Source organism: Camelus dromedarius, chromosome 2 (assembly GCF_036321535.1).
Source record: "Camelus dromedarius isolate mCamDro1 chromosome 2, mCamDro1.pat, whole genome shotgun sequence".
Lineage (NCBI taxonomy): Eukaryota > Metazoa > Chordata > Mammalia > Artiodactyla > Camelidae > Camelus > Camelus dromedarius.
In genome coordinates, this window is record NC_087437.1 from 16,738,939 (window position 1) to 16,751,891 (window position 12,953).

Sequence of the window (12,953 nt, forward strand, 5' to 3'; positions counted from 1 at the left end):
GCTCCTGATACCCATTGTGCTTGCTTCTTTTGTTGCCCTCGTTAAACAGTAAGTGTGCTGAGGGCCATCACCATGAATTATTCAGCATCATCCCACCAGGGTCAGGCTCAGAGTAGAAAATGTTTGATGAGTGAGTTGTACCAATAACAGCTAACAGTTATTGAGCATTTCCTGTGTCTTGGGCATTGTTCTAAGCATTCAACGTATTAACTTAATCCTCATGAGATGAGTATCATTATCTCCATTTTGCAGATGCAACGGGCTGACAAAAGTTAACCAACTTATGTAAGGCCACACAGCTGTAAGTGGCAAGGTTGGAAATCAAACCCACGCAGCCTGGCTTTTACCAAGAGGCACAAGATAGCATCTTGGTTCTGAGTTAGATTGTATCTCTGATTGAGAATAGTTGGATTAGATTCCATGTCTAAGATTCCAGCCAGACAATTGGTTTTCAGTTGAATTATGTTCTAGATGAAAAGGCAGAATTTGACACCCACATATCTGAACCAAATATCAGGGAAGTAGTCTTCATTTCTTTGGCCCATTAAAGAAAAGCTCAGATCATTGTAGACTGTAAACTTACGGAAACTGGTGCCACCCTTTGGGATTTGGCTTTGCTGTATGTTCCCTCTCTCTGCAATTCATGTCCCTTCAAAACTTAACTCAAAGACCCAAATTTGTAATTAATTCTTTAACTCTTCCAGTACTTTTCTTTCTCAGTTGGATTACTTGTGACCAGGTCATCAGATTTCATTTTTAAAACCAATGAATCTCCATTTTTGCCATACCTTTTTTCCTTCATATTTTCTTTTAAAGTCTCAGAATTTCTGAAAGCAGCATTCCTGTTATGAACTACACTATTTAACGTGGTAGCCTCTAGCCAAACGTGACTTTTTAAGTTAAAATTAATTAGAATAGTCAGAAGATTTAAACAGCACTTCTCCAGGGAAGATATGGGGCTGGTCAATAAGCACAGGAAAAGATGTTCAACATCATTAGCCATAAGGGAAATGTAAGTTAAAGCCCCAATGAATTAACACTGCACACTGTTCAAATGGCTAAAATAGAAAATATTGATAATTGCAAATGTTGAATAGGATGTGGAATCAACCGTATTGCTCATGTATTACTGGTGGGAATGTAAAATGGTATAGCCACTCTGGTAAACAGCTGGCCGTTTCTTATAAAAAAAAATATACCTAACATACAACCCAAAAGTCAGACTTGTAGTTATTTACCCTAGAGAAATGACAACTACGTTCACACAAAACCCTACACACTAATATTCACTGCAGTTTATTTGTAATAACCAAAAACTAGAAACAACATAAATACCCTTTAATGAGTGAATGGGCAAACAAACTATATATCTGCACAATGGACTACTACTCAGCAATAAAAAGGAATGAGCTGTTGATACACATGGTAGTGTATGACCCTCAAAATCATTGTGTTCAGCAAGAGAAGCCCATCTCAAAAGTTCACATACTGTATGATTCCATACATAAAATATTCTTGAAATGACAAAATCATAATGATGGAGAACAGATCAGTGGTCTGTTGACTGGATGATGACAAAAGAGTAGTATGAGGGAGTTTTGAGGACTAGCAGGATAGTTCTGTATCCTGATTGTGGTGATAGTTACTATAAAAGGAAGGGAGGAAGGAAAGAAAGGAAGGAGTGAATGCATGTACAGCCGGTAAAATCCAAATAAGGTCAGTAGTTCAATTAACAGTACCAGTGTCATTTTCCTTGTTTTGATCATTGTACTGGGGTGATGTAGGAAGTTACCATTGGAGGAAACTGGGAAACTGGTACATGGGAATTCTCTGCACTATTTTTAAACTTCTATGTGAGTCTAAAATATTTTCAAAACTAAAAGGAACCCTCCTGCACTGTTGGTGGGAATGTAAATTAGTGCAGCCATTAAGGAAAACAGTATGGAGGTTCCTTAAAAAATGAAAAATAGACTTACCATGTGATCCAGCAATCCCACTCCTGGACATCTATCCAGAGTGAACTCTAATTCAAAAAGATATATGCACCCCAATGTTCATAACAGCATTATTTACAATAGCCAAGACATGGAAGCAACCTAAATGTCCATCAACAGATGATTGGTTAAAGAAGATGTGGTATAGAATGGGATACTACTCAGCCATATAAAAGAATGAAATAATGCCATTTGTAGCAACATGGTTGGATCTAGAGATTATCATATTAAATGAAGTAAGTCAGACAGAGAAAGACAAATATCATATGATGTCACTTATCTGTGGAACCAAAAAAAAAAAATGGACTTATTTACAAAACAGGAATAGACTCACAGACATAGAAAACAAACTTACGGTTACCAGTGGGGAATGGGCTGGGAAGGGATAAATTAGGAGTTCAAAATGTGCAGATACAAACTACTATATATAAAATAGATAAACAACAAAGTCCTGTATAGCACAGGAAACTATATTCAATTCTTTGTAATAGCCTATAATAAAAAAGAATATAAAAAGGAATATATGTATGTACATGTATGACTGAAACACTTTTCTATACACCAGGAATTGACAGAAAATTGCAAACTGACTGACTTCAGTTAAAAAAACTGCAAAACTAAAATGTTTTAAATTCAGTACTTCAGTTACACTAACCACGTTTAAAATGCTGCCATGTGGCTAATGGCAGCTATATCAGATAGTGCAGATATGGACTCTTTCTGTCAATGCAGAACATTTTGTTGGACAGCACTGGTATAAAAGTATACGTCTGACCTTGGCCAGTGTTCGCTCCTCCTTGACTCTTTCAAATTCTAATATCACATGAATACTTTCTTGTATTTTCTGCCATGTTACCTTATCAACTGATTGTTTTGATTATTTTCAAGCCTAGAGAAATATTTCTCTTTAATTTCTCAAATTTTAGAAAAATAAAATAGTCTTTGTATAAGCTTAGGAATTTATCTGACATATGTTTTAATAGGTGTCTGGATATTTAAATTTTCCAACACTTATGTGTTTTGATTCTGAACCAGTTTTGTCACCTGTATTAGGATATAGTCCTAAGTAGTTCTCATATGGTTATTCTAAAATACTTAACAGTATTCTTTGTTTTCCTTCCCTTTTATCCTTACCCCAAATCTCTTTCAAAAGCTTATATTTCTGAAAAGGTGCATAGTTTTTCATGTTTGGTGCTATTTCTTCCCTGTCTTCCAGATGTGCATCTTTTGAAAAGGTAATTCCTTCCGTTGCCATGTTCTAGCCTTTTGTCCCATAACACTTATTCCTCTTTGGCATCTTTGTATTTTCACTTAAAAATTACCAGGCACTTCCTTTACTATGGCATTTCTTCCCAGTTCAGCTTCATCCATCCTGCATGCTATCTGGCTTTATAGTTTTGTATGAGCCACCATCTGTAATTTGAATGTGGAGAAGTAGAAGATGAAACAATAGCTCAAGATCCATTCACATAGCAGCAAAGTTGAGACATTGAAGGACAAAAAGAACAGAGTGACATACCTGAAGAATACCACAGAGAGAAATAAAGGAATATTGAAATTAAGATTTATATCTTTGTGGGTAGAAAATCTGAATTTTGTAATGATATCATTGTTCCTTCAAAGTAATTCATAAGTATATTACAATTATAATCAGATTCCAGTAGTATTTTTCTTAAAACTGGGCAATACAAAAATTCATTTGGAAGACCATCAAAGAACATTTGGAGCATAAAAAAGAATCATAATTAGGGATATGAGAAAGAAACAGGTAGTAAAACTTAGTAAGACAACAGTAATTATGATAGTGTAGGACTGTCATAATGAGAGTACTAATCATTGGCTCAAAAGGAGACAAGAATACTCTAACCATTGTAAGAATTCATCAAAAGGACAGGTTCTTCAACATTATTACCTGCCTCATGGCAGGCTCTAAATAAATATTTTGTGGGGAAAAAAAGGAAATGTTCTTCATGAATTAATTGTATTAATTGTATTTTTATTCACTAAGTCTCTAATACCTAAATGAGTAAATGATGCAATAGACAATTTACCAGAGAAGAAATATAAGAAATTAGCAAAATAAATAGAATTTTTTAGGGTTGAAGAAGTAATAATGAAAACAGTGAAGTTCTGTTTCTCATTATTAAATGGGTAAAGGTTTTTATTGTTAAAACACCAATGCGATTGTTGGTGGAGTTAAACTGATACTCTCCTTCGTTGCTGTCGTCATCTCTTTCCTATCCTTGCCTTAGCCCACCATTCTCGATGCAGTAGAATTTATTGCACATTCTGTTGTTCAGCAACTCACACTGGCTCTGTGTTTGAAATATATACATCATCCATATATCTTCACTGTTCTTCTCCGGGTTCAAGCCCCCCAGCCTTCTTGCCTGATTTTGTGCCGTAGCCCCTAACTTGTCTCCCAGCTTCTTACCTTGCTCCTCTACAGTCTCCTCTGAACACAGAAGCACAATTGCCAATTTGAAATGTAAGTCTGATCACATCATTGCTCTGCTCAGTAGACATCAATTGTTTCCCAACTCAGACTAAAGCCAAATTCTTCATAATAGTCTACAGACCCTGCATGATTTAGACTCCTACATTTCCTTTCTGACCTCGTCTTCCACGCTGCCCCCTTGCTTTTTCCTGCTTCAGTCACTTTAGCCTTGTCATTCTTGTAGTAAATCAAGCATGCTCCCACCTAGGGCCTTTGTGCTTATGGTTACTGTGCCTGAGATGACTTAGCTCAAAATACCTCTTCAGCCTGCTCCCTCTCCTTTCACGTCTTTGATCAGAGGTCGATGAGGTCTTCCCTGACTGCTCTTTGTAACACAGCACCCTCTCATCCTTTCTGGACACTTTCTCTGCTTCATTTTTCTCTATAGCACATATCACCATCTAAGTTATATGTTCATATATGTGTTTTTCTTTTTCCAACTGGATTGTCAGTTCCATAAGGACAGTTCCATAGGACTGCTGTATCCCTAACACTCAGCAAGTAGTAGGCACATAGTAGGCACTCAGTATTTATTGACTGAGTGAGTACATTGATTGAACCTTTTTGAAAGCAACTTACATGATTTTAAAGCCCTTTTTTTTTTTAGAGTAAGAGAATAATTAAACTCTGTCCACTTAATGACAAGAGAGAGTGATCTGCATGTGGCAGGGTTAGAAAGGATGAGATCAAGAACAGTAATAATGGTTGTCTTTTTCTCTCTCTTAGATAGTAAGGAAAGAGAAGATGATGGAATGATTTCCAAGTGTAGAGGAGGTTGTACAATCTAGACAAGCACTATGTGTTGGCCGTCTTTAAGAAGACTGGATTGATAGAAGCAAAATGTTGGTTCAGGGCAGTAGCAGAAAATAAGATTACAGGTGGATGGGAACAGATGTTAAAAGTCTTGAAAATGAGTCCAAGGAGCTAGGCCTGCCATAATGCATGATGGAGATCAGTAGTGTGAGTTCTTGAACTGTGAGGGGCAAGAAATCTGTCTAAATCCAAGCTAATTAGTGTCACATAAGGTAGTAAGGAGGGTGGGATAAGAAATACCAACTTGGCAAGAGGGTATAGCTCAAGTGGTAGAGTGCTTGCTTAGCATCCACAGGGTTCTGGGTTCAATCCCCAGTACCACCTCTAAAAATAAGTAAGTAAGTAAACCTAATTACCTCCCACAAAAGATAAAAGCTCCCCCCACAAAAGATAAAAAATAAATTTAAAAAAAAAGAAATGCCAACTGGGAGGTAGTCATAATAAGGCAGAGTTGAGGTAATACTAGTGTAGGGCGTGTAAGCAAAGGCATGATTCAAAGATAAGCCACCAGTAATGTAGCAAAGAATAAGGCTCGATGATTAACTGTATATGGGATGCAAAGGAAGAGGAAAGGTTCTCTCAGTATTAAGAGATCAAAATTCACTTTTAATTATTTTCTTTTTTCATTACAGGTTTCTCTGTCATTCACAGAAGAATGGATCATTTAAACCTTTGGAGGACTCAGTTTTCACAATACTTCAATGTTACCAACTGAGATTCATGACAGTAAATTTATGACTGTACATGTCTGTGTCATACAACTGCTGAAGAACAGAGAATGTTCTTTATTCTTCTTAAAATTTATTCCTAAAAATAAACCTAAAGTATCATGATATTACTAAATAAAACTCAAAAGCACAATTATTAAATTATTAGACTTGCTAATACAAGCACGCATGTGCAAAAGCTACTGTATCCTGACAGTTACCAAACCTCAAATTTAGATGGTTTCCCTTTGTGGGAAAAGTCATTATATTTGCAAGAAACCACTGAACATTGGCATCAAATATATTTTCAGCTGAGTGTCATTTAGAATTTACTTGAAACAAGTTCTAGAAAATTCCACATCCCACCACTAAGTGGATTTGGTATGATGGCAGCAACTTACAGACTTGTGGTTAGTACTGTGAACCACTACAGCAGCGTGGTGATAGACCGGCGTTTTGAGCAAGCTATACATTACTGCACTGGATCCTGCCACACCTTCACACATGGGGTTGACTGCATTGTGGTACATCATAGTGTTTGTGCAGACCTCTTGCACATCCCTGTGTCTCAGTTCAAAGATGCAGATCTGAACTCTATATTTCTACCCCATGAAAATGGATTTTCCTCAGTTGAAGGTGACTATCCCCATCAGGCCCTCACAGGCATACCCAGGGTCAAGAAGGGATCTACATTTCAGAACACCTGTAACTTAAAGGACATTGCAGGAGAAGCAATCAGCTTTGCCAGTGGGAAAATAAAAGAATTTTCCCTTGAAAAACTCAAAAACTCTAATCATGCAGCTTACAAAAAGGGAAGGAAGGTTAAGTCTGACTCATTTAATAGGAGGTCAGTTGATATTGACTTGCTCTGTGGCCATTATAACAATGATGGGAACTCCCCATCCTTTGGTTTACTCCGGAGTTCCTCAGTTGAGGAAAAATCTTTATCCCATAGAAACTCACTTGATACAAACCTGACTTCAATGCTTCTTCACAACTTCTCTGAAGAAGACCTGGTTACTCAGATTTTGGAAAAACATAAAATAGATAATTTTTCTTCTGGAACAGACATAAAGATGTGTTTAGACATCTTGCTGAAATGCTCTGAGGATTTGAAAAAATGCACAGACATCATAAAACAATGCATAAAGAAAAAATCAGGGAGTAGCATCAGTGAAGGAAATGGTAAGGATGCAGTTTCTAGCTCTGAAACTCTCTATATGAATGTAATGACCAGGTTAGCATCCTATCTGAAAAAGCTACCATTTGAGTTCATGCATTCTGGGAATAATGAGGCTATAGATTTAACAGAACTGGTCAGTAATATGCCTAGTTTACAACTGACTCCCTTCTCCCCAGTATTTGGCACTGAACAGCCCCCTAAATATGAAGATGTTGTCCAGCTCTCAGCCCCTGACCCTGGACAGTTTCAGACTATAGAACTGCAAGATGACAAGCACAGTTCTAGGAAAACAGACACTGCAAAATCCATTCCAGACAACTCTACGACTTCCTTATATAATTTAGAGATAAGTGATCCCAGAACTCTAAAAGATGCGCAACCTCAAGCACAGTCATTAACCATGAACCCTTTAGAAAATGTTTCTTCTGGTGGTCTAATGGAAACCCTTTACATTGAAGAAGAGTCAGATGGAAAGAAAACATTAGATGAAGGGCAGAGGACAGAGAATGGACCCAGTCAGGAGTTGTTAAAGGTACACAAAGACAGAGAAGAAGTTTCAGACCGTGGTACTCATCTTAAAAAAGGTCCTGCCTCAATGCAAAATGAAATTGGTAAGATATTTGAGAAACCAGTTGTTAATCTACTTGAGGAAGATCCTAAATCAAAAGTTCCTAAAGTTGAAGAGGGAAACCACAGAGATTTTATGAATCCTAACAGTCAGGAAGAGATAGATAAATTGTTAATGGATTTGGAATCTTTCTCACAGAAAATGGAGACCTCTCTAGGAGAGCCTCTTGCCAAAGGTAAAAGCTCTAACTCTCTAAATAGTCCTAGTCAGTTAACTGGTCAGTTCCCTGTAGATCTTGAGCCTAAATCTAAAGTCTCCTCACCCACAGAAAAAGTCTCACCTTCCTGTCTAACAAGGATTATTGAAACCAATGGACACAAAATAGAGGAAGAAGATCGCGCCCTCTTACTGCGAATTCTAGAAAGCATTGAAGACTTTGCTCAAGAACTGGTTGAATGCAAATCAGGCAGAGGGAGCCTATCACAAGAAAAAGAAATGATGCAGATTCTACAGGAAACCTTGACAACTCCCTCCCAGGCCAATTTACCAGGCTGTAGAAGTCCTGTTGGTGATAAAGCCAAAGATACTACTTCAGTGGTCTTGATTCAGCAGACCCCAGAGGTGATCAAGGTAAGACCCAACAATCTGCATTCTCCAAAGAAATGTTCTAATGTTTGCGAATTTTTTTTTTTAATTTTTGTTATCCATTTGATGTTCTGCTAAAGCTCCTGCCCTACACTAGGCATGGTCTCACTAAGTTCAGTGAAAAAAACTAAAGGGCAAAGTCTTTAGTGTCAGGGAGACTGGCTTCAACTGTCTTCCCCATAGCCTTTATTTTCTTCCTAGGTTCAGTGACCCAAGGAAAGTTACTTAGCCTTTATATGCTCATCTATATAATGGAAATAATAATCAAGATAACTTATGTGAAACACAAGTAAAGTTCCTTACACAAAGTAGACATTTAATATTAGTTCTCACCCTCCTCAGTCAACCAGTAGGCCACCCATTACTGTATGCTTGTATAGACTGCAAGGATGCTGGGTGGGGTACATAACTTTTCTTTTTTCTTTTCTTTTCTTTTCTTTTCTTTTTTTTTGATGGAGGTACCAGGGATTGAACCTAGGACTCCTAAGCATGCTCTCTACCACTGAGCTATACCCACCCCTCGAGTAGACATGACTCTTAAAGAGCTTAAAGTCTAGTTGGGGAAACAAAACTAACATACCAGAAACAGTACCCAGACATGTAAGCACATCTATGAAGGTTTTGTTAGTGCAGTAGATATTTCAAAGAAGGTAAAGACTAGAGTATATGAGATTTCCTTCACCATGCAATTGAGAATAAATAGCAACCTAGAGTCATAGGACAGAAGTATTTTCAAAAGCCTTTGAATCTACCCTGCTACTGATAACATTGCTTTTGAATAATCCCACAAAGGAAGTTAACCGCCCATTTGTAGGTATGTGTGTATGCTTTAGCACAACAGGATTGTTCCTGTTCATTGTGTATGTCCAGTGTGGCTTAGTAAGAGGCTCTGCTCCACCTCACTCAGGGATGCTCCGTGTTCCTACAGCTGCCCCGTTGCCCCACCTAGAATATGTGGCTTATGAGTTCACTGAGGAAGGGGAAGAAAAGGTGGTGCTTTTAACTGCCTTGCCCCACACATGACATACTTCCCATCTGCTCAGTCCAGTGATTCCAGCCTAAGGTCTGAGAATCATAGGGGAGAACATAGAATATTTGGTGAGCACTGTCTCTACATATGAATATACCATACATGTCAACATGTATGAATTCAGACATAAAGCCAAATCAACAAAGCAGGTTGTTAAATAATGTTATGAATTATTTAGAGATATTTACATTCGTACAAAAAGTATGAAGAAATACATGGATACATCAAATATAGTGTTCAGAACAATGATTAATCCCTAGAGGAAGGAAGAGAGATGGAGCTAAGAAAGTGTACATAGAGGCCTCAGTAATATTGTAGTTCTAGTTCATAATCTGGTGATGGGTCCCAAGTATTTTGTCATATTTTATGACTTTTTGCATGTCTTTAATATAGTAGATTTTTCTAATGGATATTAGAGATGGCATAAACGTGGCCAGGTTAAAAAACAAGCTACTTATTATTTTAGCGTTCTCATTAATATTTTCATTGGAGTAGGAAAAAAATGCATATTGTGATCAGATAAATAATTTTTACTCCATATTTGTTTTGTGGCTGTTCTCCTGTGCACATTTTTAGACACTAAAATTTAAAGCAATATATACTTAAGGTTATTATGTAATTTGGGGCTCAACATCCTCAGTTGCTCACTGAGCCTTTCTGTGAAATCTCCTCACCCATTGATTCACAAATGGGAATATCTTTAGTTAAGGTAGGTCAGTGCTAGGGGGAGAAACAGTGGAAGTTTATTATAAAAATAAGAAAAATTCTTTCATGTACCCAGGCAATAGTGATGTGCTTAATATTTTACAAAGAAAAGAAAATAGCTATTTGCAACCTCAAAATGGTAATTACATCTAATAGTCCTTGTGATCTGAGGCATGCTAAAGTATTTAGATGTATTATCTCACTATTTTACCCATAAAAAAATACCTTCTCTGATAACATATTCCAATGTCTCACAACCAGTACAGCCAGAAACGCTTACTGTAATACAGTGTTTTGAATTTTATTTAGCCCTCTTGTCCCATTATGTTCTGTGAAAAAAGGAGACAGAATTCTTCTAGAAGAGGTGGGCTGCAGAAAGCAGAAAGTGTCAACCGAAAGCCAGGAGCAGGTCCTGCGCAGCCTCTCTCCTGTGTCCCCGGCCGACAGCTCTTAAGCAGGTCCCCAGTCTAAGTACAGCTACATAAAAACGACACACTGGGCTCTAAGTGAGCTTCCCAGTTTTTTGACAAGTAAGGACCGAAACAAAAATCGTGTTAAAAAACTCTCCCATAAGTCTTTTAAATAAGTTCCAAAATCGTAGAGTAAAATTTTATGACATTTCTTCTTTTTTCCCCCAGAGGTACATATTTTTTTAATAGAGGGATAATTGACATATAACATTAGTTTCAGGTGTACAACATAATGATTTGATAATTGTGTACACTCTGAAATAATCACCACAATAAGTCTAGTTACCATCTGTCACCATACATGGTTTCCCCCACCCCCGGTAAGATGATGAGATTTCCTGATAAAAGTTGAAGAAGTAATTCATGAAAAATTAAAGAGACGGGTAATATAAAATGTTTAATTTAGGAAGATACTTAATGCAAGAAAACAAAACCATTCTTCCATGACTCAGTTACCTTCCTACCTTTTTTTAAAATCTTTCTTTACTTCTTATGAAATATTTTAAATCAGGAGTTGGCAAACGTTTTCTGTAAAGGGCCAAAGAGTGAATATTTTAGGCTTTGCAGGTTACAAGGTCTATGTCACATAGTCTGTTTTTTTAAACAGCTCTGTAATAATGTAAAACTATTCTTAGCTCCACGCCTTAAAAAATGGGCAGTGTGCTAGATTTAACCCAGACTGTAATTTACAACCCCTGTTTTAAACAAACAGAAAAGTATTGTGAATAATACAAAAAGCACTCATTACCCACAACTTAGTGTTAAATCTTAACGTTTTGCCATAGCTTTGCTTCAGATCTTTGCTTTATTTAATATTTTCATTAATATCACCATTTTAAAAAAATCACCTCAGATATTGTTGCAATCCCTAGGGTTCCCCTTCCCAGTATCTTTTCCCCTTTCCAGAGGTAACTGCTTCCTGAAGTGTCAGTGTTTATCTCCTGTAAGCTTTTATACAGTATTGTCGGTCATGTTTTTATTCTTATATAGAAAGAACAGAAAATAGTAGAAATGAACAGAAAGTAGTAGAAAATAAAATCAGAAAGAGAGGTTGGGGCCATCTTTTGAATGACCTTATATGCTGTGCTAAAGAGTTTGTTCTAGGGGACTGGGGAGCTAAAGAAGACTTTAAAGCAGAGGAGTCCCACAGTATATTTTTTAAGAATAATATTTTTTAAAGAATAATAAATTTTAAATTAAGTTGCTTTTTTAAAAAATAATTTGGGCAGTCAAATTTTTTCCCATTGTTGAAAACATTTCAATTAAAAGATTTACATAAGGGGCAAGTAGGAAGTGCTTTTATGTGACATTGATGATTATTCCTGAGAAGAAAGACTGACTTGACAATATTATGTGTCATTAATATTTTAATATGTATTTCAAAATAATTTCTCAAGAGTGAACTGTATTTGTTGTCCAGATATTTGTTGTCCAGAAATATAATTCAAACCTGCATTGGGAGAAGGAGTCAAATAGAAAATACTAAGAGGATGTTGAGAGATTGCTGAAGAGGATATTGGTCCAGATCAGGGGTCAGCAACCTGTGGTCCGTGGGCCAAATCTGACCTGCCGCCTCTGTTTGTAGATAGTTTTATTGGAACACAGCCACACATTCATTTACATATGGTCTATGTGACTGCTTTTGTGCTCTGCCTACCAAGCTGAATAGTTACAACAGAGACCTGAAAGCCTAATATATTTACTATCTGCCATTTACAGAAAAAGTTTGCTAATTCCTAGTCTAGATATTATTTCATGGTAGATCAACAAAACAGACTTTAGATAAGACTCCATGTGATATTTTGTTAAAGGCATTGGAAATCTTGGAAATGTAATTAAATATCAGTGGCAAAAACTACCAGTGGTTGATGGCAGTCGAACAGTGTGCCAGTAGAAATAGAAAAATAAATAAGCCCAGAGTTTTCACAGTCCTTCGTCGTGAGTTCTGATCGTGGGTTCTGAACTACATAACTTTCTCCCCTTCCCTCTCCAGTCACTACCTATCTCTTGACTTTTCCACTTAAAAGAGCTTCCTTTTCATCCATGTCTTACTCTGTTCTTTTTTCCTTTCTTTGCTCATGAACTCTCTCTCCCACTGTCAAGTTGTCTATATCATTGGTCAACAAGTGAGTATTTGCCTCTGTACATGCTGTTTTCACAAAGACTCTAAGTGACAGGAAACAACCCTGTAGATTCCAGAATAGCTGAGATGTGCAGATGGGCGTGAAATGAGTTGAACAAGAGTGAGAGAACAGTATGTTTTCATTTATATGTGGAATCTAAAAAATTAAAGCAAACAAATGAGTATAACAAAAGAGAAACATGCTCACAGAGAACAAAC

The 12,953-nt window shown here is 36.9% G+C and overlaps 1 protein-coding gene across 3 annotated transcripts in view; it reads left to right on the forward strand.

The window, feature by feature from the left end:
• The window catches only part of PPP2R3A (protein phosphatase 2 regulatory subunit B''alpha), a 148,831-nt gene that overhangs the window by 40,553 nt on the left and 95,325 nt on the right, over positions 1-12,953 (forward strand). For 2 of the 3 annotated variants that reach the window (XM_031439968.2, XM_031440124.2), the window contains one exon: positions 5,937-8,392. In XM_031439968.2, coding sequence (XP_031295828.1) covers positions 6,395-8,392 — 1,998 coding nt within the window. In that variant the 5' untranslated portion in view covers positions 5,937-6,394. The remainder of the gene's footprint in view (positions 1-5,936; positions 8,393-12,953) is intronic. The other variant, XM_064491403.1, reaches the window with a different exon arrangement.